We start from the raw sequence: 21,827 nt of genomic DNA, 5'->3' as shown, positions 1-21,827 counted from the left end.
CTGTTGGTGCCAGCAAAAGGCCTGCCGTTCAAGCCGTCTAATCGTGCCAGGGGGTCACGTACCCTAACACACCATCCTCATCCACCCGAAGCCTACTTTGTAGGGACACTCCACTCGGCTTTAGTCAGGACATCGGCAGCTGGTCCGCAGTACAAGTGTCGATCTTTACCGCCGTCCAAGTCTTCAAATCTTCTGCCGATGCCCTGTGTCTACTCAACGACGTACACGTACCGAGGGGAACAAAGAAGTCCCCAGGGTTTAGATTTGGACCCCTTTATTTATAGATTTTATTTATATAGGGTTTTTTTATTCCATTTTAGGTTTGGTCTCCTAGCTGCTTAGCAGGGCATGTGAGTGGCTGGTAAACAATTTGTTTTGGATATGGTCAATCACGTTTCATTCAAATATGGAGAATTATGTTAGCATTTAACCAGGATAAATCAGAACTCACTTTGGTTGGATCCCTAACTATGGTCATTGTAACAACCCTAACATGTAACTGTCAAACCGGAAAGGGTGGAAGTCAGATGATGGATTATAGCATCTGGACAAAGTTTATATTTTAGATAGTTATTTTTTTAAATACTTACCCCGAACAGACGACATTGGCGTCGGCCACTGTAGCTGGGACATCTATTGCCTTGTAACAGTTGCCGTCGTAAAATGAGAAACCTAGATAAAACAAAACCAATATAGATGTATCTGCATTTTTATAATCTTTTATTAACATTACATTTATTTATTTCAGCCTTGCTATAGCCGAGAAAAGCCTTTAGTTTGGAACTGTTTCTTCTTGAATTCATCTAAAATCATATACAATTTTTTTTAAATATCTCTGATTTTCATGACTTTAATTTTTCCTCCTTCAAAATGTTTACCTGCTGTTATGATAAGACCTAACTTTATGATAAGCTCAACTTCTTAAAGATTTACATATTTCAGAGTGAAGCGAGTATCTGACTTTCGTATATTTTTTTTTATAAATTATGTATCATAGACATTTCAATACCTTTTGAACATTCGAAGGTTATACCGTTCAGTGTTCCTTTATCATGAACACCCTTAACAATCTGAAAAAATATAATAAAACAAAGTCATTATAATAGAAATTGGCAGGGTGGTTTTATAGAGTCACGCAGGGTTATATATGATCAACTAATTGACATGTCTATATTGAGTCAGCAGACCAACGCAGTGCTTGAAGCACCGTAGAGGCACGGGTAAGTAAGTAAGTAAAGTCTTTATTTACTGAGGCAACACATTTGATTACCGGCCTCAAAACATAAATATACATAAAATATACATAACTTACACCATGGTTATACAGTGAATTTTTCAAATAACATACATTGTACATGAAAACACAACATGCATAATATATATATATGAAAACAACAACAACAAAAAACAATGTACATTCAAACAAAATACAAAGGCACATTTTGCCTCAAAAACAAATAAATTAGAAAGGGCAAACATAAGTATTATAATGTTTAGATAATGGTTTAAGAGAATGTTACATAGTTGTTACTTGAAAAAATTAGGACGAAGTGTGAAATAATTTGTCATTTAATTAGGAAATTTAAAAAAGAAGCATTTTGACTTCCAAACTAAATACTATCTCATATTAAACAGAGGAAAATGATATTTCAGGCCATTGGTAAATGAGTCACTTTTTGGATCACAAAAATTAGAGGGCTTTTAAGGAATAAAGATAAAAGCATTTATGAGACATAATGGACCTTTAAAGGGAAAATTAAATTGTGATTGTTTTGCTAAAAAAAAGAAAGTGAGTTAATATTTCACATACGATATATGTAATAGATGAACTGACACAGGAAGTTAACTGCTCACAAAGAAAACAATGACTAGATCGTCACCTCATGCAGGATGTCACACACTGTATATATAAACTTTATTATTATCATTGAAAATACAATTTTACTGAACCTTAAAATTATTTTGAAACTTACGCAAGAACCACGTGACAGACAGACAGGTGTTCTTGTATTCCAAGCTATACAAGCCAAGAATGAAAAGTATGCAATAAAGAATATTATGTGTCGAAGCGTGGAAAGACCTTCATTCCTACCTTGTGCAAAAATAAATCCCGGTTTCTACACCGCGTACATTATAAAATAATATCAATATTATCTTTTATATAATTATGCCCCTACTTCGAAGAAGAGGGGGTATATTGTTTTGCACTTGTCGGTCTATCCCGTCCGTCGGTCCGTCGGTCCGTAGACCAAATGGTTTCTGAGTGATAACTAAAGAACCCTTAGGCTTAGGAACTTCAAACTTGTTATGGTGATTGGTCATGACCAGTAGATGACCCCTATTGATTTTTTGGTCAAGGGGTCAAAGGTCAAGGTCATATTGACCTTTTAGGTAAAAACGGTTTCCGATCAATAACTAAAGAACCCTTAGGCCTAGGAACTTCAAACTTGCTATGGTGATTGGTCATGACCAGCAGATGACCCCTATTGATTTTTGGATCAAGGGGTCAAAGGTCAAGGTCACATTGACCTTGTAAGTAAAAACAGTTTCTGATCAATAACTAAAGAACGCTTAGGCCTAGGAACTTCAAACTTGGTATGGTGATTGGTCATGACCAGCAGATGACCCCTATTGATTTTGGGGTCAAGGGGTCAAAGGTCAAGGTCACATTGACCTTGTAAGTAAAAACGGTTTCTGATCAATAACTAAAGAACGCTTAGGCCTAGGAACTTCAAACTTTGTATGATGATTGGTCATGACCAGTAGATGACCCCTATTGATTTTGGGGTCAAGGGGTCAATGTCATATTGACCTTGTACTTAATGACGGTTTCTGACCAATAACTCAACAACTCAAGTTGCCTTGGTTGATATTTTTATATTAAACTAAAAATGCTTTTGGTATACACATTTGAAGGTCTTATGTAATATAACAACTTGGCTGTCATTAATGAGGCCTACATGATTCATAAAATTTATGCATATATTATTTGGTAAGATTTGTAATAACTTAAATTGCTGCACACAACCTATGGGGTCACAATAATTATTACCTTGTGACTAGTCATGACCAGTAGATACTAGATAACCCTTATTAATTGTTTGATCACTGGGTCAGAAGTCATGCATAATAACCTGATCACATGACTAATTGGCTGCCAATAGGGGGCATACATGTTTTACAAACATATCTTGTTTATATATAAGTTAAGCATGGGTTTATACAACTTTCATGTATAAACTGCAGTTCTGCTGTCTTTGTTAAATATTTACCAATCCCACAAGAAACAAGGAAGTCACGATTTCGTCATCGGTTATTGATCATGTTTCGACATTTAAAAAAAAAGAAATCAAGTTAATTTAATTAGGTTTTCAATAGTTCACACGTACATTTAATTAACTGCGGCAAGGAAGTAAAACAACACAATAAAAGTTGTTTTTTCTGTACTGTAAAAATAAACTTGAAATCAAACATTAACATACTCTGTATTCTTCTGTTTGAACGTGACATCCACTGGTAGCAGGGCATAAATCATATGTTATGAAGGTGATGGAATACATGATATTAATTCTTGTCGGAAAGAACACCCCGGTACACCGTTGTTACGATGTGATTTCCAACATTACATTGCTTGCTCGTATAACTTAAAAAGTTTAGAATCATTGTGGAATATATGCTTGTCACTCTCACGACCATTTATAAAAAAAACCCATAAAAGCTTTCCAAAGAGTAAATCTAAAGCGTAGAAACAAGTTCTCGAATAAAAGTAAATGATATGACATTAAGAATATTTTAGAATAAGAGTTAAAAACTTTAAAAGTTTATATTACATAATTACATGTATATCGTAATTCTCCGTCTCCAAACGTATATAACGTATGTAAATGCATAACACAAAAATAATTCCCTACACTGGGAACGAGGAGATAATTGAATAGAACTGTTATATAATTTTGACATTATCGGTTCTGACGAGAGGTTCTGAGCTAACAGGTCATATTATTACATGCCACCTACCCTTATATATACAGGTGAGATACAATTTATTGATAACAGCCACCAGAAAACTTCACTACCATTTATATTTGTCCTAAACACTTGAAAATCATTTTATCTGATAGATATTAGGTTAATTATAAATAATTGACTGCATTTAATGCTATTTTATTTTTTTCATCTTATCCAAAATTCATTTCAAAAAAATTGGCCGGGTAAAAAATTTCATGTATTCCGCCCAGAATTATGCTGTCCGGGCGGAAATATTTAAATTCCAATTTGAATTTTCTAAAAATTTTATTTATTCCAACGGAATTTCATTTTTTTTGAAATTGTCGAAATACATAAGCACATGCTTAATATGTATTTGTATGCATTTTCTTGTTGAAATAGCGTCAATTTAAGCATTTTTTCGGAAAATCCGATCGGATTTTTTCCATTAAATTTAACTGGAAAAAACTCAAATTGGAATAAACCCAAACTGGTTATTATTCCAATTGGAGTTTTTTTTCCAATATTTTTTATTGGAAATATTCCTATTGGAATTAATTCCAATTTAAAAGGAATGAAAATTAATCTAATTGGAAGTTAATATATATAAATATTTAAGGTAGTTTTATGCACTTTCCGAACTTAATAACGAAACGTGTTAGGGCCGATTTTTGCACATGGGCCGATTTGGTGTAATACTAAACTGCTGACGAATTAGCTGATGATATAGAATATATAAGAATCTGCTAACGAGTTTTAATAAAGAAGGGTAATCAAAAACTGCTGACCAGTTAGATAAAGAAGGAAAATATTGAAGATGTCAAATACGTGTCAAATAGCCGTTGGTGCTATTCTAGGCGAGGTCGAGAGATGCTTGATAAGACGTATTTTCAAGATGACAATATTACAAATAATAAATATTGATATTATAGATCTTAATTGATATTTTTCTCAATTTCTATTGATAAAATATTTTATTTCAGTATGTTAATGAATTGTCTTCAATGTGATATATATTGGTTAAAATTTAGATAATGTAGTCATAATATGGTGAACTTACATAAAAAAGAATATCATAATTTGTTTCAAATATATACATAATAATATGCATCATAGTTAAAATGTATACATATATGGTAATGTATATTATAACAATTGAATGAACAATAAGAGGATTTTATCTTTTTCATCAATTGTGATGAGCCGAAAATTAATTATTTAATGGAATAATTGCAAATTCTTTTAAACTATTTTGTTTGTGTGTGTTCACTATCCTTAAGGAACTCTGACTTGAAAATAAATGAAAATTGCGCGTAAAACTTCCTAGTTATCTGTCAGTTCGCAGCTACAAAATACACAATATCGAGATCGACTTGGCCCAAGGTCATAACAATTTAAGGAATTTTCACACGTGTCATTCTTAATTTGTCTATTATGAACGCAGATGGATTCATGTAGCAACCGACAAAATACAATAAACAGATCAGTCCAAAATATATTATTAAATAATTAAGTGAAAATGCTGACAAGTTATATATAGAGAGAACAATGATATTTTGGCATGAAATCGTTATTCATCTTTTAATGTCTGCAAAGTTAATGCATTGTATAAATCATGCTGACAATTGAATTTAGTAAAACCTGCTGACCAATTATTTTAGATATCTATTCAAATTGATTTAAGCCACAAAACTCTTCTTATTCAATATGGTCAGCACATTTAACACTCTTTACATTCAGAAAATATATTGTATAAAATCATGCCGACCATTAAATTTGTAAAAAAAACTGCTGAATAGGATCAGCTAAATTTTAATTCAAATTTATCTAAGGCCATAAAATTTCTTATTATATATGGTCGGCAAATTTAATGCTCTTTACATGCAGGCGAGAAAATGCTGACCAGTTAGATATATAGAGAAAAATGATATTTTGCCGTGAAATTGTTATTCATTTTGTCTGAAAGAAGTCTGCAAAGTTAATATATTGTGTATAAAGTCAAAATAAATGCAGATATATATATATAAATAAAGTGAAAATTGTATTCACCCATCCAACCAACCAACCCAAAGACTCAGAATCACCTAATCACTCACTCACCCAGACCAACACACCTAAACACACACCCACCCATCCGCCCGTTTGTAAAATGTGACTGCAAAAAATTGCTGTTGATATTTATCACGACAAGAATAATTCCACTTTTTCATGCCGTATTTACACCAAGCAAAACCTGTCCCTTTTTACGCGTACATAACCTGGGACCGCATATAACTGTTATTGTGTCGCAGACATAACCAATGTGTATGTATAGGTATTTACATAATAAGCTGCGATCTAATGACATGAATGAATGAACTGCAAAAGGCATCATATCAGGTATTATCGCATGGCTGTGAGCTTTTCCTTTGTTCTTTCCAACCCATTATACTCAGTACACTTAAATGAGCATTTCAAAACTGTATTGATATATAACTACAGTTTTTTCATTGATTCATATAGGAAAAAAACTCGACTGTTATATATCGGTCGAGTTTTTTTCGCACCTTGTATATATCAATACAGTTTTTTCATAGAGGCTCCAATGGGGCAGTGGTAACGACCATTCCCAGTAGCAAAAAAAAAACACCATAAGATAATAAAAAAAAATGAAATAAATTAAAATAAATATATAAATACCATGAAAAATATGAACAAAGATAATTAATGAAATGAAAAAAGCCCTTAAATCTTAAAACAATCTTGGTAACAGTATACAATCCGCCTCTTATATTGGATGTATTTTGTACATTTTTTTGCGGCAACGAAAACAACTTGAAAAACTGCCTTATGATAAATAACTGTAATGTAGCAAATGATTAATTTATTTATTTGTTTCTATACAAAAAAGAAAACATTATGCCATTGCGATAAAACAGTTATAGTATATGAAACTCGTTAGTTACGGGGGTATAACACTGGCTGGGGCGACATCTCGGGATGTTTCTGCAAAAAAATGTCTCGGCCTAACGGCCTCGCCATTTTTTAGCAGAAACACCCCTTGATGTCGCCCCAGCCAGTGTTATACCCTCGTAACTAACTCGTTTCATATACTATAACTATTACTTGTAGTACATTGTTTAAATTCTTTACTAACAGACATTGCAATAAAAATGCAAATAAATACATATGTGGGTGACAAATAGAAAAAACAAGGTTACATGTTTTACAAGTATAGGATAGACAATCAAGCGAAAAATAGTTCATGTAATACATGTACCTAGAAACTAAGTATAAAATTAAGTATGGGGATAACGATATTTGAAATATTGTAACAAAATACACCCTATATTAATAATAACAATCCGTTATAATCCGAGGAACGATGCAACAGTGATCCATCAAGAAATAAGAATACATTCATTTTGGACAGCACACTGTTTTCTAAACATAACGGAACATAACATATCGTTTATTATATTCAAACATACTTTATCATCTATACATGCATTACGTTGAATAAAAATCATGTCAAATACATATATAAATATTAATATAAATATCATTCACATAACTTAAGGTATGTGTTGACAAACAAATTTACACAATAATGCATGTTTCTTTGCGTTACTTGCTACTTGTACAGTAAACATAATTGAGCGGTTCGTGATTATCGGATGAAATTAAGTGCTTTAATTCCATGACATGTGTATCCTTTGTAAAGCGTCGCACCTCTAGATTCGTTTCTATTGTATGGAAACTTGAAATTTGTACTATAATTATGGATTATTGAATGTTTGTACAATTGTCATTTCAAAATATAAATATGTTGCTTTAACATGTATTATTTGTATTGTCTTTTGCTTAAAATTTAGTTTATGTTGTACTTGACGGTGAACAGTTTCTATTATTACCCCCTCACTTTTTTCGTAATGCTAATTTCCCATAGGCCTCTGGGAGTTATTTTTACTGTTAATGCAAGTGCACCACGTGACTAAGAAGTTTGTACTGTTACATAGGTAACAGTATTTTTAACAGTATAAAATCTGGTCACGTGGTCTATTTTCTAAATAAAATGAAATAAAATGGCCGCCATTTTTTTCTCGATTCATTTTTATTTTCAACGTTAAACCCCGATAGGACATCAATTTCTTCTCTGGACTCATAAAATTTAGTTGTTTGCAACCTGGTGTGTTTTTCGCGTATAAAATATCTTTTTGTTGAATAGTCAAAAAGTGAACATCCGTTTTCAACGGAAGTAATTGCATTGTCAAACTGGAACATGCAGACGATTTAAGCATGCAACAAAGGATTATTTTACAATTTTAATCAGTGAAACGTTACAGATATGGTGGACAGACATAGGATATCATCGTTATTTTGTCAAAAACCATGCTAAGAATATTCTGGAAACAGAAGGATCAGATTTCACAGATCATAACCGTGTACATGGGTTAGTGTTTTGTTTTCTAAATAAAACCTAGCTTATTGTATGTTTATGATTTGTAGATATCATCACTTGCTTAAAGAATAAAAGAAAAAGAAAACTTCTCAAGTAGGCCTAAAGTACACATAAAACTTAAAAGGTAAGGACAGTTTAGTTATTGTTACTCTTGGTTTATTTTTGTTACAGTTAGATTAAGTTGACAATTTCAGATCATCACAGTATGTTTGTTCGGGGTAATAAAATGAATAACACATGGGTTTGTGAGTAACAGTAAAAATATCATCCCTCGTAAAAATACTGTTACCCTCGGCTACGCCTCGGGTAACAGTTTTTTCCTCGGGATGATATTTTTGCTGTTACCCACAAAGCCATGTGTTATTAATATACTACATTTCCCCACAGTTAGCAGTTCTAGTACGATTTAAACAGTACTAAGGCCTTTTTACCTATTATTATTTGGATTTGAAAAGAGAACAATTTCAATATCCTCATTTGAAAGAAATATGGTAGTAATATGCATTAAAAGTGAATGGCGTAAGCAAGAAAAAATGATATATTTTATAGAAAATAGTTCATAAAGTATTGCTATATAACCTTATAAAGTTACTATGTTATAACAAAAAATCTTTATTTTCTTTCAAAATATATACAAAATTTTCCTTAGACTTGTCTAAATGGTCAGAGTTATGACTAAACTTCCTGGTGAGGTGTAATTACTGTTCATACGAGAAAAAACCATTTCCTTTTATATCAAAATATCCAGCATTTTACCGCAGCTAACTAAGGATATACAATAAATGATATAATTATGATAGAAGGTTGTAGGGGAATAATGAATTCAATAGAAAACACGTTATAATAATAATAAAAAAATAATATTAATAATATTAAAAAAGAAAATAATAATAAAAATAATAATGATGATGATGACGATGATGATGAGGCTGCACTATGTACAAGTCGCACTGAAAGTTTTCATCTGTAATAATTATCATGTCCAATTTATAGTGTATGGAAACATTGATATAATGAAAAAAAAATGGGGAGATAATGACAACTAAACTCCTATAAGACAGAACACAAACCGCAGCAACCCTTTAAGGAAGAACAACAGCTTCCGATAATCTTGCTTATTTGTAAATGGTCAGCCGCTTTATGTGTATTTTATTGACAACATATTTGAACTACACCTGCCATACACTCGTAGACGCTGTCTTTATCTGATCGTGGTCGTTCACCTTACTCTTGACAATCATAAATATCAGGCATCCGAACATGCTGTCTTAATCTGATCGGGGTCATAAGGCGCTTTGACCGCATTACCTCGATCAGAACAAGCGTCTACAAGATAAAGAATCAGATTCAACAGTTCAAAGTTATCTCTTGAAATACAAATGACCAAAATTGCGGTATTGCATTACACAACTTTTCGGCTATATCCGTCAGTCTTTGAATAAGGCCCTCGACGAATAGTAAGAATACACAGAACGGATACGGTGTTTCGGTTTAACCTGTGATAAGAAACTCAACATGTAAACAAATAGTAATTAAATGCTTGGTGTCGTTGACATTTTTAAAATAATTGTTATATTAAGTAAAATACCATCTAAAATAAGTAAATTCATAGATAAAAAAAAATCATAAAAACTCTACTAAATTAAATAGATGACTGGACTAAAGCATACGATTTCATCATAAAATCTATCAAAAAGCAAGTTATATTTATTGATAAACAAAGAAATCGTAGCGGTAACATCTTAACCTTCATTGAACTTGTTGTTACAAGTATCCGGCAAAATTTCTAGGAATGACATTTGATAAAAATTGGACATGGAAAAATCATATCAATGATTTGATAACGCGATGTGAGAAAGATCATAATATAATGCGATCAATAAAAGAAAAAGAATGGGGCGGGTGGCTGACAAAAAATGCCTATACATTATTGATGAAACACTTATACTTTGTAAAATTAATTACGGATGTAAAATACCCAAAAACTCTCAAAGCGATCACGGGCGCTTACCTGGCCGCAAACACTGAACAACTACATATAGAAGTGAATACGCTGAAATAAGATGTTCAGCGAGAAAAATGCACACTTAAATATTGTGCGCGTGCTATAACTTGCAAATAAATAGCTAAATAGGTGAGAATCCATTCTTTTATAAAGATAGCAAGAAAATCCCATACTTGCACACTGTCTCCAGATTAATACAAAAAATGAAAACCATAATCGATATATCCCCTTTATATCCCCTGTGCAAGATGTATAATTTATGCTCTTTGATAAAGGTTATATTGACCAGTATGAATTTAAATTATCTCTGAAATAATTCTTACTTAAAAACACACTTACTTTCTTTTTATTTATAATTAAAAAAACTCTTTATAGCTTGCTGATCATATTAAGAGTGTTGTCTTTTGTACGAGGGACGGTCAGCAAATGTCCGGACTGTTCATGCTCCTCTATTTTCACGTGCAGCTATATACACACATTATATATTGGTGAAAACTACATTCATTCGCCAATAACGTGGTCAGTTTATTTTCAGTGATAGTTGTGTATACACAGTATTTTCCCTCTGATATATGATAGGTGTTTCGTCTATCATGGACTCTTTGTTAGAGGAGCAACGCTCTGTAATAAAGTTTCTGGTTGCAGAAGGTGAAAAGCCCTGCTACATCTTTCAGAGGCTTAAAAAAGACTTTCTGATAAATGTGTATCACGTTCAACCTTCTACAACTGGGTTTCTCAGTTTCGTGAAGGCAGAACAAGTGTTCGTGACAGGCATAGGACTGGGCGGCCAGCTGAGGCGGTGATCCCAACAATGGTAGCAAATGTTAAAGCTTTTGTCAAAGCAAATCGTCGAGTAACTTTGGAGGAGGTAGCCAACAAGTTTAGCATCGGTAAGGCAGCGGATATACAAAAGCTCCCACGAAGATGGCAAAAGTGCGTAGACGTAGGTGGAGAATGTTTTGAAAAAGAGTAGAAAGATTTTTTTTAAATGTTGAATTGTTTTCGAGAACGAGTCAAAAGTCCGGATATTTTCTGACTTCCCCTCGTATATAATATTATTCATGTATTTATGTTTTACTGTACATTTTTAAATGTTATTATCAAAGGGTATCTAGCGTGAAAATATTAGTGGAGACACTCTATTGTGCAATTTTTATTTCCTTTTTTAACAAACAATACCATCGTAATGATATGAAAATAATATGATATATACCATAACTGTAAGTTTTTATTTCCATGGTATGTCAAGAAAGAATAGTATTTCCTTTATACTTATAAATATATTAGAACTATATCATCAGATGTTTATTGTGCGATTAAGGATTACCCCCAAAATAAACATCTTCATCATCAAATTTCATTGAATCCTCATTCTATTTTAATCGAACCTCTATTCATCGGTACCGGAAGTTTGTTAAATATCATGGATTGATATAATACTTTTACCAAAATCAAAACCTATCTTATGTGGTGTTATTTATAGACCTACTGTGCAACTAAACTTTTATACAATTTTAGACTCTTTATGCTCGTCAAGTAGTGACTTTTTACAATGTGAATCTATAATTTTAGGAGATTTTAATACAGATGTGTCTAAAGTTAAGTCTTATCCTCTTTTGCAATGTTTTAAGTCATTTATTAATATGTTTCATTACAAACAATTGATCTTAGAACCTACTAGAGTTAGTATTACAAGTGCAACTATTATTGACTTGATATTTGTGTCTGATAATGATAAAATTACTCAGTCAGGTGTAATTCATACTTCATTTATTGATCATAACTTAAGTTAATATTTTGTACAAGAAAAGTCAGTAAAATTCCTATTTGTTTTCATAACAATGTCACTTTAAGATCTTTGAAACATTATAACAAAGATGACTCTCAAGCTAGTCTTCTAGATACTGACTGGTCTCCTGTTTTGCTAAGTGATAATGTAAATATAATGTAAATGATGCCTGGAATATATTTAAACAGTTACTTTACTGTGATAGACAATATAACACCTGTGAAACAGACCAGAATTAAATAGAGAACAGAACCATGGATTGACTCAGACATTCTTAGTGTAATTAATGAAAGGGATAAAGCTTTTAATAAATATAAATGTGATAGAAACTGTGATAATTATGACTCATTTAAGACTCTCAAGAACAAAGTTCAGTATCTTGTTGCCAAAGCAAAAAAGGAAAATTTTACTAATACACTGGAGGAGAACAAAAATGACTCAACCTCTTTATGGAAAACTGTTAAAAATCTTGGTTTGCCTTCCAAGAAGGGTTCATCTTCAACCAGTTCAAATATTTGTTTAAATATCGATGATAATGTGTGTTTGGTAAAGAAACTTATTGTTGAATCATTTAACAAATATTATACAACAGTTGCATGTAAACTTGTTGAAAAGTTGCCAGAAAGTATGCATAAATTTGGTACGAATTTTGTTAATACTTTTTATGCAAACAAGGGTGTTTTTGCAAACAGTTTTTCTTTTTCCATTGTTTCTGAAAGTAAAGTTCTTAAATACTTAACTTCATTAGGTGTCAAAAAAGCTACTGGCTTAGATGGTATACCCTCACGTTTTATCAGAGATGGATCCCCAGTTATTGCTAGTCCATTAGCTCATATTATAAACTTATCCCTTATCCAAGGTCAAGTTCCTGATGATCTTAAATCTGCAAGAGTTGTTCCCCTCTATAAAAAGAACGACAAAATGTCTGTTGGTAATTACCGGCCTGTGTCCATTTTAAATGTTGTATCTAAAATCCTTGACAAGGTGGTTTATGACCAGGTTGAAGCTTATTTTAAGGATAAAGATCTGCTGTATAAATTTCAATCAGGTTTCAGGAGTGGCTTCTCTACTGATACTTGTTTGATTCACCTTACAGACTTTATCAGGTATGAAAATGATAAAGGTAATGTTGTTGGTATGGTGCTGCTGGATTTGCAGAAAGCGTTTGACACCATCGACCATTCCATTCTTTTAATGAAACTGAAAGCATCAGGTCTTAGTATTGACGTCCTAAATTGGTTCAAATCATATTTATCAGATAGACAGCAGCTTGTAGATGTCTCTGGTACTTATTATTCCAATTCCAAAATAACATGTGGTGTTCCTCAGGGCTCAATCCTTGGACCCCTTCTCTTTTTAATTTATGTAAATGATATGTCAGCTGTGGTCAAAAATAAATTGCTTTTGTATGCTGATGATTCTGGTATCCTTGTATCTGGTAAAAGTTTATCTGTTGTTGAAAAGGCATTGACAGATGATATGGAATTGGTCAGCCAATGGTTAGTGGACAATAAGTTGTCATTGCACTTGGGTAAAACTGAATCAATTTTATTTGGGTCCAGGCAAAAGCTTAGGTCACAATCTAACCTGCATATAACATGTTCTGGTACATCCATTGAATCAACTTCATCTATCAAGTATCTTGGGATTAATATAGACCAAAATCTGTCATTTTGCGCCATGGCCGAGTCTGTTCTTAAGAAGGCCAACTCTCGGTTAAAATTTCCTTACCGCAAGAAAGAGTTTCTTACTCTGCATACCAAGAAACTTCTGGTTATGTCTCTTATTCAGTGTCACTATGATTACGCATGCTCTGTTTGGTATAATAGCTTGACACAGTCTTTAAAAAATAAGTTACAAACCTGTCAAAACAAAATAATGAGATTTGCACTTGACTTGGACTCCAGAGCCCATATTGACCCATCCCACTTTAAGTCCCTTAACTGGTTACAGGTCCACAAAAGAGTTGAACAGATAAAGTTGTGTCATGTTTTTAAGATAAAAAATGGCCTGTCTCCGGATAACATGTCTGAACACTTTATTTCGCAAGATTCCATACATAATTATAGTACAAGACTATGTCAAAAGGGTGGGTATTGTCTACCTAAGGTCAAAGGTCAGGGTTCTAAATCCTTTGCTTTCTTTAGTATTAAATTATGGAATGGTTTACCTGTAGAGTTAACGGAGATCAACAGGTTACAAAGTTTTAAGGTTGCCATCAAAAGTCATCTTATGAACAGTATTTAATTTTTTTATGCCCCCGCCATGTAATGGCCGGGGCATATTGTTTTACCCTGTTCCGTCCTTCCGTCCTTCCGTCATTCTGTCATTCCGTCATCATCAGTTTCCGTTCATTATCTTAGTAACGGTTGCACATATTCAACTCAAATTTGACAAATGGATATGTCATGAGAAAATACAGGTCAAGTTCGAATTTGGTCATGGTTCGATGATTTTTGGCAGTTATGCCCCTTTACTTTGAAAATAATATGAAATTTTCAGTTTCCGTTCACTATCTCCCCAATGGTACAACACATTCAACTCAAATTTGACATATGGATATGTCATGAGAAAATACAGGTCAAGTTCGAATTTGGTCATAGTTCAATGATTTTTGGCAGAGTTATGCCCCTTTTACTTTGAAAATAATATGAAATTTTCAGTTTCCGTTCATTATCTCCCCAACGGTACAACACATTCAACTCAAATTTGACATATGGATATGTCATGAGAAAATACAGGTCAAGTTTGAATTTGGTCATGGTTCGATGATTTTTGGCAGAGTTATGCTCCTTTTACTTTGAAAATAATATGAAATTTTCAGTTTCTGTTTATTATCTCCCCAACAGTACAACACATTCAACTCAAATTTGACATATGGATACGTTTTTGGAATGCCCAGGCCCAGTTCGAATTTGGTCATGGTTCAATGATTTTTGGCAGAGTAATGCCCCTTTCACTTTGAAAATAATATGAAATTTACAGTTTCTGTTCATTATCTACCCAACAGTGTTACATATTCAACTCAAATTTGACATATGGATATGTCAAAGGAATGGGCAGGTCAAGTTGGAATTTGGTCATGGTTCGATGATTTTTTGGCAGAGTTATGTCTCTTTCACTTTGAAAATAACATAGATACATCTTAGGAATAAGCAGTTTAAGTTTGAATTTGGTCGTGGTTCAATGATTTGGACAAAGTTAACTTTCTTGAATGTTGGAAAAATTTTGAATTTTCAGTTTCTCCACTCATACTTTTGTAGAAATGTATGTAGCCACTATTTTGGCTACAAATATGCAATATTCAATTTACAAAAGGTTAACACTGAATAGTTTCAGTGCCTTGAACTTTGTATAAAAATGGTTTGCGTTAACATTGAATAGTTTTAAGGGCTTTGAACTTAAAATGGAAAAAGTAATTTGTGCAAACAAATTTGGAACTAAATATTATAACATCTGAAATTTTGGCTTTATGCAGGGGCATCCGTGGCGTGGAGACACATTTCATGTTTAAGGTGGTCATGGTCACTGTCAAGCAATGGAGATTAGCATCAAAGTATGTGGGAATCTCCAGTTTCCAGATGTAGTACAGTACAGTGTGATCATAACTGTGTAGGCTAAATAACTGTTCAACCATGAACACTTGGGATTTGTTGGACTATTTTAAAGGGGTTTTCTGAGTAAGCACTTCAGTTGAATCCACTGTCAATAGTATAGGGCCGCCAGTCAAGAACATTATCACAGTTTTGAAGGAAAATGTTAAATATAGCTGTTTTGGCTTCAAACAAAACCATCGCACTTACCCAGCAGTGATAAATTAAATCAAAGGTGATATTTTGACTGATTTCCCAAACTGTTTCCATGAATTGAAGCTCCTGGGACTTGTGTAACATATGACTGCACATTCCAATTTATTAAAATATTGTGTAATATTTAGCAATGACATGCATTCAGAACTAGCCTACTTCATGAGTTATTACATGTATCTTAGCTTGCCTGGATTGATGAAAAGTTATAAACCTGAGAATTGAAACTACGAGAATAAATTGTTGTTAATAGTCCCCTTCTGTTTTCATCAGGAGGGGACTTAAGGCTGACCCCTTTCTCTATGTCAATGCAATTTGAATTCTGATATTACTCAAAAGGTAAAAAAGCAAGGTTCATCATACTGGTATCTGAAATAGAACTATATGGAGATTTAGCATTTTCTTATAATTTATGCTCAAAAAAGGGAGAGAATACAGTTGCTGCCTTTACCATTTGTCTGTATGGACTCAAGTAATATTATGGATAAATATCAGTGTTCATTCCGTACAGACTTGTACTTGTGGGGGAAAAAGGTTGCTTATGGGAGGAAATATGTTTCTTATGGTGTTTTTGAGATTTTAAATGATTAAAAAGAAATCCACATTATGAACTTAGGAAGACGTCCGTCCTTCACACTCTTGTCCGGAATATGAATATAACTAGATACGTATTGAAGGGATTTTATGTAAATTTCACAAAATGATAGAGTTTTTTAAGAGGAAGTGAAATGTTTTTAAGAAACATAACTCTACCTTGCTTTATGCTTTAATTATCCCCTTTAAGTTAAAAATGCTTATTTGGAGTTCTACTTCCAAACTATCACTGAAACTACACACAGTTGTACATACTCGAATTTGTCAAAGTGTCAAAAAAACATAACTGCATTCCGTAGTTTTTAAATCATCTCCCTTTATAATACATGTACTTAATAATGCTTGTCCAGAGAAATACTTGAAAAGATTTGATGGAATTTGATTAACATTTTACACAGCGAAACCATTCAAGTGAAAGGAAGTGTAGTTTTAAAGAACCATATTTTTTCCTAGCTTAATTTTACAATTATCATCTCTTATAATGCATCAAAATTTTAAATAAATAAATATCTCACTCAAACTCAACACAGTTGTAGAGATTAGTGAGCAGAAGTGCTGTGTAAAATAACCAAAAGTCTACATTACTTAGCTTTTGAATTATCTCCGTTTATATAATTTCATGATACTTGTTCAGAGAGAGAGAGAGAGGATTAAAATATTAAAGAAAAAGAGAGGATTAAAATATTAAAGGAATTTGATTGAAACTTCACACAGTGAAAGATATTAGCATGAGAAGTGCAGTGTACAAAAGCCATCATCAGTTTAAATGACATGGCCACAGAATTATATATAATGTGATGCAAAAATATTGACCATCTGAGTGTTTTCTTGATACTGATACAGAAATATATTTATATCATAATTGATTATTTTTTTATATTTTTTTTTCTCCCTTTATTGTGTCATGTGTTAAAAATAGTCCAGCTAGCAGTTTCCTTTGGCAGCTCTTATTTCACTTTTTTCCCTTGTCAAAAGGGCCAATAACAGTTTGTGATGGACCTCTCTGTACATGTTACCTAAATTTTATATTTGAACATGTATGTCATAGAATAATTGTATCAACTTTTGTGAATTTACTGAATTGTGCATTTTATATTTATCAACCGGCAACACCATTCACTCATTGAATTATCCGCCCACGAAAAAGTAAAAATGGTAATTTTGATCCTTTTAGTACGTCCCAACTGCAGTCCCTCCAGCACATTGATTGTTATTATGCTGGACTTTGTTTATGAAGCGATTTCTGGGGAATATTCACTTTATTGTAGGGATGAATTATTCTTCCAAGAAAAGTAAAGGAATTTTAAGTAGTTACATCTGTCAGTAGGTCTTATATAATAGTTACAAGCACATATATCTCAGAAAAGTCAGATAATTAGGAAAAATCCCATAAAGATCACAAAGATTAGTTTATAAACAGGTCGAGCTAGAATAACATCACTCATAGAGAAAAAAATAACATAAATTCAGCTTACTGAAGAGTATCTATTATAGCTAGGGTAGAAAGTCCATGTTGATACTGACGTAGAGTTGAAAATCAACTTAATGTTGCAAGCTCAGTTTGATTCAGCCTTTTCATACTGTCAACTGCAGAACTATCGCCCTATTCAGTACAGGCTTAAGCAGAATTCAACATTTAAGTATAAAATGATGAAATTTTGAATTAATAAACATCCGCAGATGTATTGATACGGCGTTCAATTACGTTTTCGTTATTCGTATTGCATGTTTTGAACGCATTATAACCCCAACGGAAATAATATCTCGACAGAGACTGCATAAAAATCAGATACAAAATATGTAAATTGAGAGAAGTTAGGAGGGTAGAATTATATTTCGATTTTCTTCAATAATGTTTAAAAGGTTGAAAACCTATCCTGTGATTGACCTATATCTCTTTCACATAATCTCTACCAAATATAGTGCTAGAGTGCACATCTTAAACAACGGAATTTCACACATGCTCTTTTGCCGAAGCTCAATTTTGAGCTCTATATGAGGTTAAGCACCCGTTAATGCACTTCTTGAAGGAGGTTTAAATTGTAATTAGAATTGCTGAATAGTGACTCGGTAGGTATTTTCGTCTTATTTAGCGTATGTTTTCTTTTTAATTTCGAGTTGCTTTTCCGTCACACCGACACAGTATAGTTTATATGTCGGCGTTCCATCTTCACTGGAGGAGGAAGATCTCAGTTGCCGTTTCGTGCATTATTTTAAGCATGAACGAACATTTTTGTAGAACCACCGACGTTCCGTGAGCTAGTTGGTTGACTTCCTTACATTAAAGAATCCAAAGAAGTCCCTGGTGGGATTCAAACCCTAGGCGGTTAGGGACAAATGATTTGAAGTCAAGGACGACCTCAACCGCTTAGCCACGAATAACCATCCCAAAATGGGTATTCACTGTTCCTTTGCAGCAACATATGACATATTGGTAGTATATAAAAATTATACAGGAAACTTCGCAAACAAATGTTTATAAAATAGAATAACAATAATAATAATAATAATAATATTAATAATAATAATAATAATAATAATAATAATAATAATATTTATAAGAATTATAATCATCATCATTATCATCATAATCATTTTCACCACACCACCATCATCATCATCAATAATAAAACAAATAATAATAGTAATAATGATAATAATAATTATGATAATAATAATAATGAATAAAAGTAATGATTCTACAGATTATAATCGCATCATGGAATTTTCTTCTTCTTCCTTATTATTATTATCATTATTTAATCATAATGGTTTTAAATGATTCGTAATTTCTTATCAAAAGTAAATCAAATGGATAAATGTCGAATCATTTGAAAATGAATCAATTGAGGAAAATCCAATTGGATATTTTTCCAATAATTTTTTCCAGTTGGAATTTTTTTTCAACAAGAATAATGGATAATAAATCCAATTTACCTTATTGGTAATTCAGCGTGTATAATTATGTTAATTTTTATCTAAAACTATCATTTGCCTTTAATTATAATCGTTGATATACTGATTAAAATTTTATGTAAAAATCCAGTCGGATTTTTATTCCAACTTTCAAAATGGGATTTTTTATTTTAGCGGATAAGTTCTTCAAAATTATTCAGAAACTCATTAAAGGATGTATTTATGGTAAATTTTATAGTTCAAGGGTTGCTGGAATAATTGAAATTCCCGTTGGAATAAATAAAAATGTTGGAAATTATCCAATTGGAATTTAAGTAATTCCGCCCGGACAGCATAATTCCGGGCGGAAGACATGAAATTTCGCCCGATCAATTTTATTAAAATACAATTTTTGATAAGAAATTTAAAATAGCATTGAATGAAGTCAATTATTTATAACTAACCTTAAATCTATCAGATGAAATGATTTTCAAGTGTTTAGGGCAAGTATAAATGGTAGTGAAGTTTGCCACTTTTCCGGTGGTGCAAAGATTTTCCGGTGGCTGTTTTATTAGGGGTAGTGCCATAAATTTGTCTTATTTTTCCGGCACACGAAGATCCTTTCGCTAATTTTCTGGCCAATCTCATTTTAAAAGGGTATATTACATGACAATTTAAAAGGGAAAATCACATGACATAATACATCACGTGACATGATAAAGATATGTCAATGATGGTCACAGTGGAGACAAAATAAATTGAATTTAAGCAATAGTAAAATAAAATAATAAAAAAATGATTGGAGTGAAATAACAAAAATTCGTTTCATTTTTTTTTTTTTTGCAAACATTTTTTTTGCTGTACTTTCACATTGGATGTCTTTTTACGTTACGAACTTGAATAGTTCTTTTAAGGATAGAATATCTTTTAAAAGCACACTTTAAGTTATTGCTTGTTTCCATTAAATTGTGTTTGCAACTGTAAAAACGTATCAGACAACAACTCTTTTTTTGTATAAAATAGAATCTCCTCTACGGAAATAAATTAATGACGATTACTGGAACTCGCTTTGAGAAAATAAGCTTAAATTGTCATTGATAATAACAAGTAATTCTATGATTGCTTTAACGGCCAGTTCATCATTCTTATCATAAAGCGAGGGATTGATTTTCACCGATTACCTGTAGCTGAATCTATGTTAAAGCAATGGGCTCAGTATAAGGGTATGCAATGTCAAAATCAATGGTTTTTACCTGCATTCTTTATAAAAATATAAAACAGTATAATAAATGCTCTGTTTTTTTACTATTATGAAAAAAGTACAATTGATGTTAACATAATACTTGTATTAGACGACGAGTTCATTGTAAGCTTTTATTGATTTTGCTAATAATGCATGTATGATAATGAGATACATAGAATAATCAATACAAAATACAAGCTAGGGTATTTATCTTATTTTTACATTCAAATGAAAATTCCTAAAAAAGGACAAAACTAGCATGTTAGCGGATATATTCCTACATGTATAACAGAGATTGCTAGTAGCAATTAACTTGACTAGAACAGTCAAAATTACATTACAAAATCACCGCACTACCATTTGTGTTACTTTGATTTTTTTCTCTCTCAAAATTGTGCCGTACCAAAAATTAAAACAACTTATTATTATCTTAAATACGATATTAAATTTCACTGAAATTTGAAAACCGTTCACAAGTTCAAAATTTAAAAGAGAAAAAAAAAACAACATCCTGAATATGTTTAACAAATTTTCGATTATGAAGAAGGTATTTCGATGCACATTTCTTTAAATTAATCTAAATAACACCTTACATAACTAGAAATAATATGTTACATAGCATAGTTGAAGAAACATTATATATTAATTTTTCCTCATTTAACTTTTTCGTTTGCAAAATAGATAGGTATTTTATTTCTATTAATAGAAACCTAAGTCTTACCTGCACTGCTTGTAGAAGCAGACAGACGGACAGAATCACTCTCGAAACTTTCATATTTCCATGTTCAAAGAAGAGCCCAACTTAAATCTGTGAAACTTGGTACAGGTGTGGTTTATATAGTGTAACAGTATCTGTTAACGCCATATAAACCCACGTTCTCGTTTTGTTCACCAAAAAACATCACCTGCTTAAATCGTTTATAGTTTTCAATCGGCAAAATCGTCTAACCTTAAAAGAATAGCGAACTTTTAAAACCATTTAACGTCCCTGTTTAAGGATGCTTATTATCTGTGCAATATATTTTTTTTATTTTTCGATCATTATAATGTCGGTCTGGCAAAATACC

At 32.2% G+C, this 21,827-nt stretch overlaps 1 protein-coding gene across 1 annotated transcript in view; it reads right to left on the bottom strand.

The window, feature by feature from the left end:
• Positions 1 to 21,620, bottom strand: part of LOC132752703 (uncharacterized) — a 39,585-nt gene extending 17,965 nt beyond the window's left edge. Inside the window, exons 1-3 of the mRNA XM_060743067.1 lie at positions 21,482 to 21,620; positions 1,010 to 1,070; positions 591 to 672 (exon numbers count right to left, since the gene is read on the bottom strand). Of these exons, the coding sequence (XP_060599050.1) occupies positions 591 to 672; positions 1,010 to 1,070; positions 21,482 to 21,535 (197 nt within the window). The 5' untranslated portion in view covers positions 21,536 to 21,620. The remainder of the gene's footprint in view (positions 1 to 590; positions 673 to 1,009; positions 1,071 to 21,481) is intronic.
• Positions 21,621 to 21,827: the final 207 nt, after the last annotated feature.

The sequence above is a fragment of the Ruditapes philippinarum genome, unplaced genomic scaffold (assembly GCF_026571515.1).
Source record: "Ruditapes philippinarum isolate M1 unplaced genomic scaffold, ASM2657151v2 ctg170_1_1_1_1, whole genome shotgun sequence".
Classification (NCBI taxonomy): Eukaryota; Metazoa; Mollusca; class Bivalvia; order Venerida; family Veneridae; genus Ruditapes; species Ruditapes philippinarum.
The sequence above is the reverse complement of the archived record's forward strand: the minus strand, read 5'-3'. Positions and strand labels throughout refer to the sequence as shown.